Source organism: Schistosoma haematobium, chromosome 1, assembly GCF_000699445.3.
Source record: "Schistosoma haematobium chromosome 1, whole genome shotgun sequence".
Taxonomy (NCBI): Eukaryota; Metazoa; Platyhelminthes; class Trematoda; order Strigeidida; family Schistosomatidae; genus Schistosoma; species Schistosoma haematobium.
Genome location: NC_067196.1, coordinates 42,743,989 through 42,764,166, shown reverse-complemented (window position 1 = coordinate 42,764,166; position 20,178 = coordinate 42,743,989). Strand labels below are relative to the sequence as shown.

The 20,178-nt window shown below is 35.6% G+C and overlaps 1 protein-coding gene across 2 annotated transcripts; it reads right to left on the bottom strand.

Moving 5' to 3' along the window:
- Nucleotides 1-1,645: 1,645 nt before the first annotated feature.
- Nucleotides 1,646-15,845, bottom strand: ALDH9A1_1 (4-trimethylaminobutyraldehyde dehydrogenase; the record flags this gene model as incomplete). 2 transcript variants are annotated; one of them, XM_035730785.2, is made up of 5 exons in its annotated part: nucleotides 1,646-3,266; nucleotides 7,366-7,613; nucleotides 8,840-8,980; nucleotides 13,699-14,361; nucleotides 15,652-15,845. In XM_035730785.2, 4 exons carry the CDS (start codon nucleotides 14,359-14,361, stop codon nucleotides 3,047-3,049), a joined length of 1,272 nt encoding a protein of 423 aa, XP_035586330.1. In that variant the 3' UTR covers nucleotides 1,646-3,046. The 2 variants fall into 2 exon arrangements, with proteins under 2 accessions (XP_035586330.1, XP_051074113.1); XM_051218268.1 differs by lacking the exon at nucleotides 15,652-15,845 and having other exon boundaries at nucleotides 1,646-7,139; nucleotides 8,840-14,361.
- Between the last annotated feature and the right edge of the window lie 4,333 nt (nucleotides 15,846-20,178).

Here is a 20,178-nt window from a genome sequence, read left to right as displayed (position 1 = left end):
GCGAGAGTGAATGCATAAAGTGAAATCCCACCATACCTTTAAATACCTCCAGTGATCATGGAATGTAAACTACTCCTGAATACCTAACACTAGTTAAAACTTCCATCGACCTATGAAACAACAGTTAAATTTATTAATAACTACTTTTTTGATTTTTTGGAATTTGAGATCAGTATTCTGAACTTCATAAAATATTTCCGAAAAATTGTACAATCAATTAAGTTTGCAACTGGATTTAGGTAAATTTACATTCTTGCAGAACTTTATAAGTTTATATTATAAAAGGTGACTGACTCCAAGAATTGACATTTTGTTCTGGTCTGAGATGCCTGTGACTACTTACGCATCTAGATACAGATCCAAAGACTTGGGTACCACTGTAGTTATTAACAGTCTTATGCTTTAGTAAAAGTTATAATTTTAGATGATGAATGCCAGTGTAAGCTGTAGAAGCGAGAATTATTACCATATAGTAAAATTATATATGACATAAAGTTATCTAAAATGTACCCATACATCTTACGATACGTTGGTAGTATACAAATTTAATCTGATGTGATATTGTGGTGTGTGCTACTCACGCTGACAGATATAAGTAGTGTGCAGCAGCAATTGAAAGTAGAATGACTACCAGTAAAAGATTCAAATGAAGAGAAGAGGAAGGGAATCGGGATCACAACAGAATTAAAGAAATAATGGTGTGTAAAGGACAACGCAAGGAAAATGTGCAAATGATGTATTTAATGTATGATTTTCATATTTTGCCAAACCACTGTGTGATTTTGCATCAAACAATAAGTTGGCTTCTCCCATCTGAATTTTCGTTCTCTACAATATGATTTATCCTCAATTCGTCTTTGATTCATTGCGAGCGCTGATTTCAGCTATAACAGTTTTCTAAGACTTTTTCTTTAATTTACACATATATTATTGTTAAAGTGACAATTAAACTTTCCACTAAAAAGGCAATAAAGACGTACTTTTGTTGGAGTAACACTTGATTACTGAAAATGATGTCTTCTGTTTATTCACCTGACAATACAAGTTAGATCGACTGGTAATCACTCAAGGTTGTGCATAGATTTAGACATAATAAAACCATACGATAGATAGGTGGTTAATCTGAGAGAGCTCAGGAGGTTTAAAAACGTGAAATCTATTGAAACAATTTTTTTATCATATGTTGTGTTACTTCGTAACTTCAAATAAGTAGAATATTTGCATTTTAGAAGGAGATAAATGGACGTATAACAATCAGATTTATGTGAATTTAGAAATAAACCATAGCAATTTGCTTTATTCACCCAATACAATAATAATTTCTTACTCTAGTCACTACCAGTATAAAAATTAGTTGCTAGTTTTAGATGGTATAAAGGGCGGCTTGCTTAAGCACCTGGGCTACCTGTTCCTGCCATCTAGATATTTCAACAAGTTATCTATTTTTGTTTGTTTTAATATATCATTATGTTTATTAATCGCATAACCTATTCTGCTGCGTTTCTGAAAAGTGTACAACCTTTCGTTGTCAAAGTTACAAAAAAACTCAATAAGAGACAATGTGGTTGCTGGCAAGATACAACGAAAAGAATGCACATTATTCAGATGTTCATTTACTGAACTGCTAACATCTAACTGGCGACCACTCAATATTTATCGCCAAGACCAACCAAGAAGAAAAAAACGGAAACTTGTTGAAATACTTTGCGCTGAGAATTCTATATTGTACCAAAAATATAATATTGAATAAAGCTGATAGTAGTAATAATAATAGCAGAGCAGATCAAAATTTGTACAAAACCTTTCACCATGAAGCGAAAGTACTATAAAAAATATGGCTTAACAAAATGGCATTTATCTTTTTTAAAATATTTGCCTATCAAAGTCTGAGAGCGGTGTTTAGCCGTTTTGTTGTATTCTCAGAATTCCTGTGGGTACTTGCTTTTATAACATTTTTCAACGAAGAAAAGGCGAAAAACACTACATCGGACAAAGCGGACGCCCCCTTCACCTTCGCCTACATGAACATCAATTAGCAGTCAAACGCCATGATACTTCCTCACTTATATCAATACATGTGGAGAACTGCGGACACTCATTTGATTGGAAAAATGTGGAAGTCTCAGACAGAGGAAATTCCAGAAACACCAGGGAACTTTTAGGAGCCTGGCACTCAGGTCAATCCGCAATCAACAAACACACTGAAATCGATCCAATTTATCAACCAATCAGGAAAATTATGCACAAATATAGGGACGAAAATCAAACCAATGGGAGACACAAGCAAAACAAAGAAGTAAACGATGACAAATTTAAGGTTAGTAAGAACCAATCAACATAGAGGTGTACAGAACAAGCTGTGAAACACATATGGAGAAATTCGAACACTGATGATGTCGTTCGGAAGAACGATGAAAGCTCCACGACCAAACCATCCAGCACAGAGAACAAAACTACCAAAAAGACAAGTGAGTGTCTGTTTTGGATGACCGAAAGGCTGATATTTTTAACCCGATTCAAGTTTTGGTTTAATTTGGACTATCGCTTGGCTTACTGCAAAGATTACAGGATCATATTGAGGCTTTTGACCGGTCGGTCATTAATGAGCATTAGGTTGCAAACATAAATAGAATCAGGTTAACGCTAACAACCACACAGCAGAGACACGCATTCCTGGAATTGCATGGAAAACATAGAAAGTAGGTAACTAAGATTAACACCGACTGGAAATTCGCAAGAATTTCTTGGATTACCTAAACTGCATGTGAAAAGAATTTATTTAGTCAATAAAAAAAATTAATGTCAATTTTTATTTAGCTGAATAAACGAATACAATGAGAACAAATATGTCGCATCAAAATACTTTATTTTTTTTGCTAAATATCAGAAAGCTGAAACTGTACAAAAGATTTAAAGGATTATTTCACTGATATTTACAATATCCAATTTAAAAGAGGACAGAGATTACTGTTATTTAGTCTTTTAAATATACAGACAAAAGGTTAATAATTTTCAACTCAGTTAATATTCTAAGGATACAATTAGTCTACCATTCAGCAGCTAAACGGCTAAGTTCCAGAGGATTGTAATCAGACAAAAATATTAATTCAGCTTGTCCGTTTGGTGTAAAAGCGGCGGGATTTGTAAGCCAATTATTCTCTGCATAAAATCTTAATAAGGCATTAATTTCTGTTGGGGTGTAATTTTCAACGTGAACAGGAATGAATGGATCCATATATTCGAAACCGGATTTCCCCAATAGATAACTGGATATTATTTTATTTAAGAAAAAGATAAAAAACATCATTAGGATATTTTGTAAGGCATATTACTATAATACTCTTAATAGTTCTGCGTATAATTGACACATGAAAAATTAAAGTAAAAATACCAACGTACTATCTTTATTCTCAATATCTTATCTAATTGCATTAATAATTCAATAAAAAGTGCTTCTGTCTTCTTATAATTGTTAGTAGTTTTAAAATGACCCCATTTTATATCAACACAAAGAACAAACAGAGGAGATCTCTGAACTTATGTATCATTCCTCATTCTTTTTAAAATATTGACAAGCAAAAGCTGACAAGACAATAGTTAGAAAATCATGAACAATTGAAAAGTATTTTTATCTTAGCTATACGAAATCTTACTGTTGTACTTTAATGTGTCCCAGTGTTTAACAAGGGTGGGTTATATCACAGTGAATATAGCTAAACGTCGGAGGTAAACAGAGCAGCCTATACGAGTATGCTAATAACAAAATGGAAAAAGAATGTTAACATACAACACTTCGTAAAATCCGCTTTATTGGTATCACTCCAGTTATCAACTATTCACAACTCTCTATACAAATATAAATTTAAATGAATTGCTTTTAAAGATAATTTCCCATATAATTTTGTATTCAAACCTAAAGGTTGTCTATTCTATATCGGCCAAGTATATGTGTTTCAAAACGTGAGAGATGAAGGAATGACTGAAACACATTTATTCGAACATCTCAAGAACTAGTGATTATTAAGTGTTTGTTATTTTTGAATTCTAGTTCAGCAGTGAATTACTATCAAACTTAGAACTATAATATTAAGATTGATTCTCCTAACCTTCTTGATACATTAAAGTGACTAAGAACCGAGCTGTTTGTAGATGGAGTCTTTATTTTCTTACTCAATTAAGTAATTCCACTTATTAAACTAGTAATTCGAAGCCACTATTCCTAAAAAGTTAGGAAATAAACCACTAAGTCCAACTTCTTTCAATATTTTCAGGTTTGTAATAGAATCCGGGGTTGAATAAAAGACATCAGTATTTGAATGCTGAGGAATTCAATGAGTGAAATAAACTGACAAATTTCACTCATGGTTTTATCATATGTGAGTTCTTGAGAATCATGCAAACTAACTGACAATTTACTTGCTGTACAGTACTAGTTTGGCCATGTTGTTAGTATTGCTTCAATCTGTATATGCATTGAGATGATAACGAATTGTAGCTGAAGAGGACGTTTCTTGTTGAGCTAGTAATACGGTCGAATTTTTTGTATGATGGGTACAAACCCTAACACATTGGCTGTTTTGTGACCTTCATAATTATTCTCGAGAGTTATTTTTTATAGGATAAGTAATTTATAATTATGATAAAATACATTGGTATTTGGTAATATAAATCTTCATTCTAACACAATACTTCCTATGATTTGATAATTATTTCAATGGTTAAGATCATGAGTCAGTTGAAGCTAGACCACAATGGAAAACCTGGAAGCACTGGACGGCCGTTTCGTCCTATTTTGGGACTCCTCAGAAGTTTAACCTTGACCGAAATGACATGACATTGATTTGTTCAGACCTGTATTTTGATTGATTACATAATATTATTGTTGTTCCGTTGTACTATTTAAACTTGGATTAATTTTAATTTGGTTATTTATTCTCTGAAGAAGCGGCTTACACTAAGTCATGAAACGTCAGAAAACCTAATCTTTCTACTCATTGGGATATTACAAATATATTAAGTATTTGCAAGTTTATGAACCAAAATTTCTATGAATCCCTATGATGCGTCTAGCTAGATTTGTTATTGATACAACTTATATATTAAAGATAATAACCTAAAATCGATCAAGCGACATTTTCTATTCAATGTTTAGTTCATGTTTCATTTCCAGTCAATATTCCAACTATCTGTTTAAATTTTAGTTTTTCATGTCTGGGCTCCAATAACGAGTCCAAGTGTAGACTGCTACCTCAGATCACTTAACAACGAAAATCGGATATGATGATAATAATAACGGATATAATTTAAAACTCCAAGCATTGATTCAGATTAATCTAATCAATGCCTTTATAAATTCTAAACATATTTTTTACGCCTATTTGGTATCCATTTCATTTTCTCCTTAATTTACTACAATAATACTTAATTACTTCTATTGTTATTTTCTTATTGTAGTGTTTTAAAGTAATACAATTTCAACCGATTTACATTTGAAATAAAACAGGTGATTAATAATTATCCCAAATGCTGATCAAAAAAATTTGTCTGGTTAAGATTGACACGTTTTTCATCAACAACTTTCTAACTAAATAATACTGTGATGGACAAAATAATTCACCAAGTAATATTTGACTTAAATAAACACAGGTCTTGTTAAGGCCTAATAAAAGATAAGTTCTCGGTCTAATGTGCAGTAGTACTGAATCAATGCTTTCTATATCTCGTCAATCAACCGTATATGTGTATGATAAACATTTAAACACCAATCTCAGCCTCTGCGATATGAATCTTGTATTTCAAACAAACTGGGTTTACATACGAACCAAATAGATCACATCGTACCATAAAATAGGAAACAACATTTGTACAAGATTTAGCCAAATGTGGCCGTGAATAAGGGAGATAGTAATTGATAGACTGGGCATAACTCAAGAATGGTAAATTGTATAATAGTAGTTCATAGGTCAAAATAAAGCTTATGATAAGAGGAACACGAATATGAATAGTTTAGTTCTTTATCGATTATACAATAAGAATATACGTATAGTATTAGTCTATAAACGGATCCGAAAAGTTATTATTCATTATTCTCATCGGATATAACGAAAATATATCACGAAAAACACATCTGAAGTCTGTTCTCGTGAAGACATCAGAAACTATAATATTTGATTTTAATGTATTATCAACTGGGTGTAAAAACTGGTCATTAATGTAAGATTGTAGAAAATAAATGAAGTCGCTAAAAAAGTTTATGGTTCAAAAAGTGTCTAACAGATACGAAAAGATTCGGTTTCACTTGCATATTTTAATTAAAATAAAGATAACTGCTAGTACAATGGTCACTAAAACAAGGCAAGACTTACTAGGAATTAGTAATCATTCATTCGTATAACTAACACCCCAAATAGTTACAAATGTAGAGGAACAAACTCTTATATACTTGGTATTATCAAAATGATTAGAAATTCAAACAAAGAAATGGGTAAACAGGAAATCATTGCCTCTCTATGTTCGTATCTTCATACACTGAAAGATGTGACGTTGCTGTCAGTCGTGTGAAGCAGTGTAAATGGTATTATCAAACATATATTCCACTGTGAATTTTCCTAGGCAGTAGATCAAGTTTAGTTATAAACCAATTCAATTTATTATATATTGAGACTTGAGGTTACTACTTTATAGTTTCTATTCTAATACCGGCTAACTGAATTGACCTACTGAAGAGGCAGTTCACTGGTTCGACTTTTAAATACTTTGTTGGAGGTTCGAACTCCACTACACCTACTTCTTTTTGGATAGCTCGGTAGTATTGTAGTGAACGAGAACACAATTGGGGACAATTGAATGTATTTGAGTACAAAATTACAGAACGTCTTAGTAAAATCTGAGAACCATATAGTAAATACTTCATTTGCAAAATGTCAACCAATCGTCTAACACTTGAATGTTCTTTCGTTGCCGCACCAATCATCCTATCTTCTCGTTCTCTTTTCTTCGATCTTCTTAAGCCTCTGCCGCCAGGCATTTCACTTTCGATTCATGATACACACTACTTATATCTGTCGACATTAGCAACGCACACCACAATATCACTAACCCTCACGATTAGAATACGGTTCATAGCCAAGTGGATGAGTCTGTATTTTGTAAATTAATTGGTAGTAATAATACAGAAATAAAGTTGGTCATTGTGCATTTCAGGGAAAAAATTTTTATTGAGACTTGAAAACGATTTTTACGGTGATAATATTCTAGGAAACTTAACTGAAAAAATTATATGAGTAATCCTCCAAATATAAATCATACAAGGATAAAATCAGAGATCACAGCTAGACAAAAAGTAATCTACGCTTATTTACTTACCCAGGAGTATATTGTTCCCTATCTGTAGGCCAAGCCGCCCGAATATTTGTAGAGGTAACTATGACACCATGACGCCAGTCTCCCCTCAGTGCACGTTTCAAATGATGTACAATTGCCAACCGATCAGTAGTAACATTAACCGAAAGAGTTTTATCCTTTAATAAAGTACCGCGACACCACAGGAAATTTACACCATCGATGACCAATAAACAAGGAGGGCCATCAGGAGTAGATGATAGTAGACGCATCTAAAAATATATGGTCCGGATGTTTACTAAGATAATTGTACCAGTAAAACCTCAAAATAAGTTCATGTGACATAAAAAGAGCGTAATGATATGGTTCAAGAATATTTTGAGTCACTTGCATTTAGTGTCAGGTTTATGAGGACAAGAATGTAAATTTGTAAAGTTTGCCAAAACTCAATGTTGAAGGCATTAACAACCAACCACAAATTATGAAGTGATTTATAACACCTAGGAAAAGACGTCTTACTGGGTGGTTTGTAGCAAACAAACTCTTTGAAAATGGCTTGAGTTCGAAAAAAACAAGATTTACACATAACCGCTAAATTTTTTGACAAACTAACTACACCAAAACAACGAAAAACCTGATGCGAATATGTACCGGTTCAATTTACTAAACTTTACACAAGTGCAGTGAGAAAACGATAAGAAGCAGAGTAAAAAAAGAGAAAATACTAATAGCGAATTTATGAAATATTGTCATAATTTGAATAAAGAAAGGACAAATATCGTAGCAGAATGACATAAATATTTTTTTACTCAGCTGCCTACAAGCTAGAACTATAATGTTAATCATTAAACCGAAAGAAGAGTACATAATTTATGTCGCGAACGTCTTGAATAAATTGAGTCAACATGTCGAGGTAGAATAATAGTATGAGACAGTAATATGGAAGAATTAACATCACTCGCACGTTGGCTTAATTATGGGTTAAACATATGAATATTCAAAAAATTGTGGGGACGGAATTTTCTCGAAATCGAGGATAGATTATGTAATACTTAATTAAAAAAGATACAGACTAGTTGAGTAAACCACTGAAGTAAGAATTAAGATATAATAAATTAACATCAAAGTTATGGAAAAATCTTGCGTTATAATCTCATGAAAACGAGGTCACCGGGGCAAAACAGGATATATTTTTTGGATGCACATTTTCGACGTATATCTTTTTATTACAACAGCTTCGGTAAACAGTCACGAATTTGAATCCCTTCTCTTATTGATTATTTTGAAAAATTTCTAAACAACACCATGTCCACTGTCGAGCAATCGCACTGTTGAGAACCTTTTCATTTAGTCTGTTTCGAAACTGTACCTATACTATATGGTTTATTTGAAGTGTCATTTTCAACCATCTATGGAAATCTATTAGATAGTTACAATATATGTTCTACTTCCATGGTTTAATGTTAATTATGTAGAGAAAAACAACTAAATAAACTACCTCTCTTAATAAAATTCCAATACAATCCGTTGCGTATTTGGTCCTGGCGATGCCAAAATTTATTAAATCTACCCAGGATGTTCCTTCGGGCATTATGTCTTTTTTGGTCCATTCTACTTGTCGAGATACAACTGGTTTTAACTAAATGAAAAAGATAACTTTTGACAGTGATAATCATTGAAAAAATTATGTGAATATTCTTTAGAGGTTTATCTGTAGGACTATTTGAAGAATTGAAACGTATTTTTAGCTAAAAATATGATTATTAAAGGTTCACGACAAATTCAAACTGGTGCGAAATTAAAACCAGGCCACGAAATATGTAGTACTGATGTCAACTAATATCACTCGATGAACATGACTAAGTAACAAATTTTGATATGTATTATATGAGTGATAAGTGGCGAAAACGCAAACCTGCTAGAATCGAACTAGTGATGTGAATGGATCGTCAGTTTGGTATTTAATACTCTGAACTAATCGTCTAAGTTCTAAATTTGCCATGGTTTCACTTTAATCGTGAGGTTTTATGACTTGCTAGCTAAGTTTGTTCTAAAATTTAATTGCATGGATCCTTTGTATGATTTTATTCTAATCGCAGTTTAGATAAAATGAAGCTGAGTTTAATGTAATGAAGTACAAAAGGTTTAATAACCTTTATTGTTACGTACACCAAGACTGATAATTAGTATATAGCTTAATATTAAGGCCATGTTGGTAGACGAACTTCACAGCATGAGTAGTTATTGGTCACTTGAAACAATGAACTTATCAAGAACAGGTTTTTAAGTAGGTGATCAAAAGATGGAAAAATTATATGAAATTGTATTTCAATGTAATTTAAACAAAACTTGGTTCTTAAGGTATCAAGACGTAAATTACTTGTCTTTATTGGTTAAAATGTCATAAAATTGGGGCATTCTATCACATTTGACCTGACATAAATGCTCACTGGTTCAAACTGACATAACACATAAGCAAGAAGAAAGGAAATTAACAAAATGTAAAGCAAACAAATGAAAGTAATGGTAATATTTACAATAGTAAAGAAAACCAAACATATCAAATATGGTTTGAGAATAAGATTGAGTAAAAAGTGTCAGTCAGTCAGTCAGCTACAACGTAGGACCAGGCACATTTATGCATCGGTCCAAGTTGCCATACCTCATTAACACAACAAGATGGACACCGCATTCGTAAAAGTAGTTAATTCAGAGGTGGTAATATATAAAAGAAAGATTGCAATAAGGATATAGTACAGGAAGAAAGAATTAGTTCATAGAAAGAAAGATATGAAGCAATTTTAATCTCATAGTTTAAGGGAAGATAGAGAGTGTATACACCTACGCCATTGTGATCGATTCTGAGCCATGTCACCAAGAGTCTCCAACCATTGGTTACGATAGTCACGCGGACCCCAACCAACTAGTCTGCATCTACCAACATGCCTCAGACCGGAAGTTAGTAACTTCACTGACTGATGCCACGTTTCAGTTTGGCCGCCCCTAACTTTATTCCAACCATCCCCAACGCCGGTTAGGATTGCACTTCGTGGTAATCGATGTTCAGGTATACGTACCACGTGGCCCAACCATCTCAGTCGATGAAGATTCACAACCTCATCAACTGATTTACCATCGTTCCCTAATACCCTGCGTCTAACCTCACTATTACTTACCCGGTGAAACCAGCAGATACGAGCAATATTTCTAAGGCATCTATGGTCAGATACTAGTGGCTTACGAGTATCTTCTACTCTTAATGGCCACGTTTCGCAGCCGTAAGGTAGAACATAATGAACTGCTGAGCAGTATACTAGTCCATTACTTAATTGATAGACAGATATCTCGCTTTCGTCATAGGTGACGTAAGTTGGCAAAAGCCAAACGACATTAGGGCTGATCAGACTTCCAACATAAGTGAAGTTGTCAGCGCGTTCGATTACTTCACTCCTTATCCTTAGTTCAGGTGTTGACGCAGACCAGTCCTGAAGCGACAACTTGCATTTAGAGGGAGAGAAGCGCATTCCAAACATCCTGGCATTGTTGCTTAGTGCTACAAAAGACTCTGCATTCTATCAGCGCCTTCACCAAACAGGACTATATCATCTGCGTATTCTAAGTCGATAAGTGGACCTCCTGGAAGGAGATCAATACCCGAGAATTCAGTCGACGAGAGTGTTATTTCCATCAGTAGGTCTATGATGAAGTTAAATAAAAATGGAGAAAGTGGATAGCCTTGACGGACACACTTGAGGTTACAAAAGCAGATGACAGTTCGCCATAAGCTCTCACTTGACTAGCAGTGTTCGAGTAAAGAGCCTTCACAAGGTTTATGTACTTCTGAGGTACGCCTTTCAATGACAGATACTGCCGATAAGTATGCCTGTGTTCTAGAAACTGACGAATGGTGAATATGTGGTCGATGCAGCCACGACCACGTCTGAAGCCAGCTTGATTCCCTCGTGTTCGCAGTTCACGAGTCTTAGTTAGGCGTCTGATAATGATCGAGGCTAGTATTTTAGATACTATATTAGTTAAACTAATCCCTCTATGGTTGTCACAGGATGATTTTAACCCTCTCTTATATATTGGGACGATCAGTGATTGTGACCACTCAGATGGGATTACATTCAATTCCCAGATTTGAGCTAAAACATTAGTCAACCTGATCGCTAAAATTTGACCACCATACTTCAAGACATCTGGAGCCAATCCATCACTACCAGTTGCTCTTCCTCGTTTCAGATTAACTATAGCCTTCTGGACTTCTGCTAGAATTGGGGGACCTACTTCAATGTTCCATTCACACTGTCTTGGGATGGAGGGTGATTGTAGAGTAGCTGAAGGCCAACTGAACTGTTTTCGAAAATGTTCCACCCATTGTTCTAAACGTATGGACTGAGAGCAGATGAGAGGTTGAAAGCGAAACCCGAGGAGATAATAAACGAGTCGAATATACAGTTCTAGATACCTAAATATTCCAGAGTAAAAGTTAACGGAAAGACTAAAGTCACCAAAACTTGAAAGTCATGAGGAAATAGGGAAAATAATTAATAAAATGATCCAAAAGTGTTGCAAGACGGAAGATTAATAGGCTTATGAGGTCGATTTTAGTTCATTCTGTTTGAGATCTCCGACTATGGGCTCCCAGTAATTATTGAGCTCAATATTCAAGTGTCATAACTACAGTTTAAAGCAGTAGTCGTTAACTTCAACCACTAGTATTTTATTTTGGTTTTTTGTTTAAATTCCCTTACTTTATATTCATTGCAGAAAACATCGCAATCGAAGCAGATAGTGGTTTGAAATTAGAAATATTCCCCACCTGCCTCCGCAAGTTACCTACCAAATATCATATTAGTCATATGAATGTACTAGTAAACACTTTATTGACAATAACAGGTTTTATGGTTTCGAAAACAGGAAAAATAAGTTGAAAATAACTGAATTATTTATTACAGTGATAGAATTGTAGTACATTGGTTTGAGCACTTCTAGTTAACAAACTATGTATTCTAACCTTGCTTCGATAAGCTAGGTCTAAGTGGATACACAGTACTATCAATTAACAAACGTGTCAAGTGGTAAATTAATAGCTATTTCTTGATTTTCAATCACCGGATTGTAAATTCAGATCCTCTTTTCGTCCTGACACTCAGGTAATATTACTCGCCCTCATACCAAAACAACTATTTAATTAGTTACTGAGTTGCATTCATGTAATGTGAAACTTGTAGAGAAATAGACTTGTGTATGTTGGACTATATTTTTGTGTTTATCACCATATACGGTTTGAAATCATAGGAACACATCAACTTACAAGTTCGATTATGATGGGTTATTCAGACCACTTTTTATAAGTATTTATCACATCCTGTGATACTAACTATTTACGACGAGGGATGTGATTTAGATATGTTTTCGTGGGAAAAAATCAGTACAAACGAGTCTATTTTGGATAAACACGGATGTACGCGAAAACAAGTCATAGTAAATAAATGTAATCACACGCTGGTTATGAAACACAGTGTACGAGAAATAATCTCAAAGTAAGTAAAATTAATAGTACAGTAATATATTCAGCCATTTTGGTTACCTTGACGTGGTGGTCAGGCTTGCCTATCGTGATGAACAAGTCGTGCTATACTGGCTGGAACAATCGTTCCTCAAGGTCCTACCATGCCAGAGAGGTCGGTTGAAGAGCAGTAAAATTAAAAGCAGCAAACCCAAGGTCCGAGGGTGAAGTCGTGCCGCTGGCTGTGCAGAGATGTGACGGTAGTAAGATGCTTTCTTTAGGACCTAAAAATGCACAACTCGCCTTATCCCACGGATATCCGTCTCCGGAGGTAGGTCTCGACAAGTACGGAGCTAACACGAAAACTACCCGTAAAAAGGTAGTGTGACCGACCTTAAGTAGTTGTCCCTTGGGCACTACGGTCACGCTCTCAGGTCACTAGGACCACCTCTAAACCAATTTCCTTCTCAGGTACCACTAGAAGAACCCTTCCATGGTATGATCAACCAGGAAGTGAAAACCGCTTTCATCTCTAACAGCACTCAAGATTTTGGTAAAATACCTACAAAAATGGACGATCATAAATCATTGTTACAGAGCAGCCACTCGCCTTTAAAAACCGAAATCAGTAGTTCTGTTTGTCCCGTACTGGAGACTTTCCGCAAATCTTAGGTGCATCTATGTTAATTTGTCACCAATGATTGATGAACCAAAAACTCATGGTATCAAGATCCTAATACTGCCATGGAATTTTCAGAAAACACTTTTAACATGAGGGCACAAACAATAGTACTTTGAAAACCGAGGAAATCAGGGAGATAGAATAATAAAATGACAGATACCTTTTCAAACAATGGTCGGTTAAGTTGTAAAAAGACTTTAAGCCATTCAGCAGAACGAGCTGGGAAGTCAAAAGCATCACCCGCAAAATTCTCACGATGTTGGTTATAGTGATACTCATTGCTAGGAGCAATGTCATTTGATGGTTCCAGAAAATTTTCACAACTCGTGAACGGAAATATAAGCCATTTTTCTCTACCGGCGAAACACATAATTTGTCCCAAAATGACTGAAACACCAGTCCCCGGTTGGCCATAAAGTACAAAGCGTGGAACACAGTATTTAGCTAGTGCGACGGATTTAGAGGAGTCAGGTTCCTTTTTGAAACTTTCTTTCTGTAAATCTCGAATGTTAATTACGTCCTTAATCATGTTAATTGTTGGTTTCCGAATCAAAAGTGACAGGTCACCAAAGGTTTTAAGTTCTTCTACTAACTCGACTTTGAGAAATGGTTCTATGAAAAGGGAAAACTCATTTTCAGAATAGGTTATAAATTTGCCAATAACTGATGACATTTGAGACACTTGTTCAAAATGGGAATAAATCTGAGTTCTTGGAGCAGGTAGATATGTATTGCTGACGGAAGAGCATCCACGAAAATTGCTGCACAAAGAGCGGGTAAATAGTGTAAGATATGACCCTGTCCTCGGAATTATAATAGCCATCTATGGAAAAGTGAAAGAAAAAAACGGGAAATTTATCATAAAACAACACAGCGATTAAAAATTAAGAGCATACTACCTTAAAACAATTGGGAAACAACCGAAAACATGTTCACATCACTATTATTAATAGCATAAGTGTTATGCTGGCAAGTTATCTGCTAAAACAAACAGAAGCGGTTGACTGACATATATCACCAACTAGTTTGCAGAAAACATTCAACACATCGCTGACATATTACAAGTCATTTGTCACCTTCAATAATTAACTTAAGTAGATACCATTTTTCGGCCGACTGCAATAGTTAAGTGCTCCGATCACTTTAGTTGTCTTGGAAACCCTATCACTGATAGCTAGCAAAACCACGATTCGAATAGAAAAACCCACTTAGTTTTTAACAACCTGAGTTATCATTAGTGAAAATGAGATACCTATCAAACAAAGAGGTGAGTACAATCCACTCTGCTACAACTTACAGCTGTGAAATATTGCACATAAAAGATGAAAACGTGAGTCTTCAAGAATTGATACAGTGGAGCGCAACTAACGAATGAGTTAAGGGTAGGTTGTTCGATAAAACCCAAGTCAACTGATGAGATTATAAATCACCATGGTCTACGGTAGTTGGGAGATGTGTGGTTAGACAAAGACCACCTAACCCGATATCTAATGCGACGATATACTAGAGAAAATTTGACGTTAAACAAAGATAAATGGATGTTGCCATATAGTAACTTCGTATGACTATAATCAATGGTTGCATACATTGAATGACGTGATGAAAGATTAGGTTGATGTAGTTGCAATCAGCTAACTTGACATTTCCTCATATCTTTGATGAACGACTGGTTGCAGATGATGAATTCGCCCGTTTTCAGGTGTTACTGTTGACAAAATGTCGTATTAGACAATGGTCAAACATGTTAAGCTTATAGCAACACCGTTTGTATAGCTTACAGCCACGGTAAGCAAAGGGATATAGAGGAGTTGGAGGGAGAGAAAAGTGCTCTGATCAGGTTACATCCCCCCAAACTACATTTAAAGAAGCTAAGATCACATTCATGTCTGACAAGACTTGAAAGCCTGAGAGTAACTTATTAATCTTAAAGGCTTAATGCTACAACACCGTAAATACTGTAATCTACAAAAAAAAACATGTCAGACAAGTGTGAATTAACAGCTTCTCAATGTTTTCGCAAACCGACTTTTAAAAAATCACTGCGTACCATTAGTAGGAAAGGTAGAAGCGGACATACGCGCTAACATATTTGATCGACAGATAAGCAACTTACAGTGACACACTATAGCTCCGAGCTTGAAGAATGCGCTTCCTGATAAACTGTGAGAGGTCAGTAACTTGTACTGTAATAATTGCATCAGAGAATTTAAAAGTTGTCCGAAGTGATAAAGCCTTCGTTTTCACAGATTATTTCTGATTTTTTGAGTGAAAATGCTTACAAATTACTATGAATAAAAAACAACGCACTCAATTTAAGAAAGCAGAAAGTATTTTTCCACTGTGGGTTGATGGTAACATTTTAATAATTTATTATGCATTAAAACTACTGTTTTGATTTCAACCAAATTTATTTTGGCAAAAGTAACGCCATGATTACCCTCTTTTTTCGAAAGTAATTTATCATCTGTACTTTTTGAGTACAATTGTTTTTCGTGTTGCACTTTTAAACCTGACAGTTCACTTTTTTCATTTTTTTTCTGATTATCAGTTTTTATCTTTGTATTTTGTCTGTTTCTAAATTATTTAAAAACCTTGTTGACTGGGCAGTTCGGAAAAGGCAACTACCAACGCTCGAATTCCTGATACCCTACTAAAAATGGCATGCAGTGCTATAAGTGTAAAGGATTTTAGCACGGCGTTTTCACGGATGCAACACTCGCTGTTTTCGCAATGGTGAATAAAAGTGATTTTATATGGCTGAGTCAGCAATGTTGTTCGAATGCTGAATGAGTTCTATCCGAAACCATTGAAATGGTGAACGCTGCTAAAAGGAGCACCAGAAAGAGTGCTTGAGATGCATCAAATGGTATTCGCTCTAACGAGTTCAAAGTTAATGGTCCTATGTGGTTCAAAGGAGGAATGAGGGATTTCATTCAGTTCTGTTTGCAGTAAAAGCGTAAGAAAGGATGAAACGTCCAGAAAACCTAGTCATAAAGCTAGATCCGTTTCTAGCAAGAAAAATAAACGACCCGAACACCCAGGGTATTAACAGCTTCTCGTCAATGTGATTGTCACCTTAACGAAGGCTGATGAATGGATACAAATCAAGGATAAGAAACTATCTAATGTCCTTCAAGAAAAGCAGATCTTCAAAACGCTGGCTGAGAAATCGAGGGCTGATCATATTTACAACTCTGTTGCCTTTCATAGGGTCAAGAAGAGTGAAAGTTCAGAGCTCGTAACTCGCTTTAAGAATGATATTAGTGTGTAGAGTTCGACATCTCAAGATATGTCAGAAATCGCGGTTCTGAAGGCTTAAAGATTAGGTAGCCAGACGGACAATATCATCGCGTTTACTATTATCGACAACACATTCCATGAAAGTGGAACGTGCGAATCGGTTAGATACCGCTTAAAATGCAGAGGAGAAGAGCTGCTGATTGGTTTAGTTTACCCCAGTTTGAACTGTGAGGTGGCTTAGAACTTGCCAGGCAGTCTTACCATTTGGTCATTAAGTAGTCCGTGTTTAATCTAAAGAAACTTTAATGAACGTACAATAGACTGGAAAAATCTGAGGAATGAATTGTGAAAAAAGTCTTTTGAATGGAAATCAGTTGAGGTGGCTATCATATGTACCTTAGTGTAACACGTTGAAGAAGAATCTTTGCATGACGCGGACTCCGATTCATACTTACTATATCTGAAATCGACTCATTATGAGGGTGACGTTACAAACCTCCTTTATATGTCACCTCTAGGTGAAGGTGAACGTACAGTTTTAGTCTCCGATTTCCATATAGTTATCAATAACGAGGTTGTGACAGCTCGAATGTCTGGGAAGCAGATATACAAGATATTATATATTAATTATCCTCCATAGACTAGACAATAAAACCAGAATCCCCCACTGAGCTGGCTCGAGGAGTATTCAGAAATTTGTTCATAAAGGTCACTGCGCCGCATTTCCTTCGAGCTACATCAAGGGGTTCGGGAAACTCCCACCGTAGTTGAGTAAAGAGGTTCGCACCTTTCTTCTTAGAAGGAGAAGAATGTTGGAAAGATTTAAGTCACTGGGTACTGACGAGTTTAGGAAACCTCGAAATATGCTGTAGAGATGCATTCCTTCTATTTCATACGAACCTCGCACAAACATTCTGGTCTTTGTGACCATTAAGGAACATGAAGTCTTTGGTCCTCTAAATGAGCTTGATGTGGGAAAATCTATGAGAGCCAATGAAATACATTTTGCGTTACTAGAGGAATTAGCGTATTTTGTCGCCAATCCCTTGGACATATATTTTAATTTATATGCAACCCAAGGTAGATTACCAAAAGACTAGAAGAGCACAAAAGTAAGCCCCATTTTCGAAGCATGTACCAGACGCAAATATGAGAACTAACGATGTGCAAGCACAACCAGATTGTTTGTTGAAATTTAGGCAACATTATTCGTAAGAAGTTGTATGAGTATCTAGAAGAAAACCAGATCTTTTCTGAAACTCATGGTCATAGAATAGGTCATCCATGTCTCATAAAGTATGGATACTTGCACAATGAATAACATTGAGCTAGCTGATATTCAGACAAAAAGCAACCTAAGAGCCGCTATTAATAAATGACTGAAATTACGGTTCATTACGATGCAATAGCTGTCAAAGTCTTGAGATCATTTTTAACGATACGAAGATCCATTATCCATGTAGATTCTAGAAACTCTTAAGCTCTATACGAAGAGCTCAAATATTTTAAACTTGGTTATTGCAAATAAGCAGCCACCCTTTGCATAGAGAGTTTCTTATAAGATGTCTTTTGTGTTCCAATCTGCGCCTTTACCTCTATTAAAGACAAGACGGTGATGGGTTACAAGATTTTTGGCTCTGATACTAATATAAAAGATTCTCGTAATTGAACTCAAACTAGTTACTTGAATGAAACGACAAAGTGTAAGAAGCAAGTTTTATCGGGTGATCATATGATGGCAAGTGGCAATTATTTGTTAGCATATTCTTTCTTTTAGATAAATGAATGTTTTAAGGAATCCTAAACGTGAAAATGATTTGGTACAGCTGTATAAAATGAAAATGATACCAAGTCTTGTCAAGTTATATCTGCAGGAGACAGACAAAATATTATCAAACGAAAGAGATGTCATATTCGACCACAGATAAGGGTAGACAAATGCGAGACGCCTAAGTTGATTAGTTAGAGGACGAAATTGTTGTCTTGGGTGAAGTACACCTTAATAAAGTCCGAAAACTTGCTAAAACCTCTTTAACCAGTTACGTCCGATAAAATTAATCAGATCAGTTTTAATAATGGGTACCTAATATACCATCCATTATGGGAATTACTTGTCACTGTAGATGTTTTAATAATCTCATTAGTTAGTGTTATTTTTTCATCTATAAAAGACTAGCCTAGTCAACTCAATCTGTAGCACTTCCAGAGTTACTACCGGTCCAAAGCCTCGGTGAAGGAGGAGGGTTGGATATGGGATTAGCGACCCCATCCCGTAGAAAACTAACTCGCTAAAAAACGCTAACCAGAATCAACAAATTAAACCATTTAAACCCTGTCCTGGGTGAAAACAGGGTTCCTTCGGAAATCACGGGACCGATGCCCCTTTTAGCAACTAGAGCAACAATTGTTATGGGTACTTGAAACGTACCGTCAATGCGCGAGACCGGGAAGACCAGTCAAATACCAACGGAAATGAGGAGATACAACTTGGCATTACTGGGAATCTGCGGAACCCATTGAACCCAAGCTGGACGACAAAAGCTAAGTACGGGAGAGGTGCTGCTGTACTCCGGTCACTAAGAGGAAAATGCTACACACACTCAGGGAGTTGCTCTAATGCTGTCCAAAGTAGCACGAAATGCACTTGTAGGATGGGAATCTCATGGATCCAGAATCATCAAAGCATCATTCAAAACAAAGAATGGAATCACGATGAATGTTATCCAGTGTTATGCATCCACCAATTATAGCAACTACGACATTAAAGATCAGTTCTATGAGAGGCTGAAATCAACCATAGCGAAGTGCCCAAGAAAAAATCTCACTATTCTGATGGGAGATCTAAATGCCATAGTCGGAATAGACAATACTGGATATGAAGACATCATGGGACGACATGGACTGGGAGAGAGAAACGGGAATCGAGGAAGATTTGCAAATCTATGTGCATTTAAGAAATTGGTCATGGGAGGTACAATATTCCCACACAAACGTATACATAAAGCTACATGGAGGTCACCGGACTACACAACAGAGAACCAGATAGATCATATTTGCATTAATAGAAAATTCCGAAGGAGCTAAAGAACTGGCAGACTGGACAAACAGCACTACAAAGGTTCAATACAGCCTTCCTTCGAGATACTGACAAACTCAATGAATTCAAGATAGCTCTCAACAACAGGTTACAAGCCTTACAGGATCTACTGAGTGAAGAAGAAACTACTGTGGAGGACAACTGGAAAGGTATAAAAGAAGCATTAACTTCAACGTGCCAAAAGGTTCTGGGCTTCAAGAAGCACCATCATAAGGAAAGGATCTCTATAGAAACTCTAGACAAGATCAAAGAAAGGAGGAACAAGAAGACAGAAATCGACAACAGCCTAACACGAACAGAGAA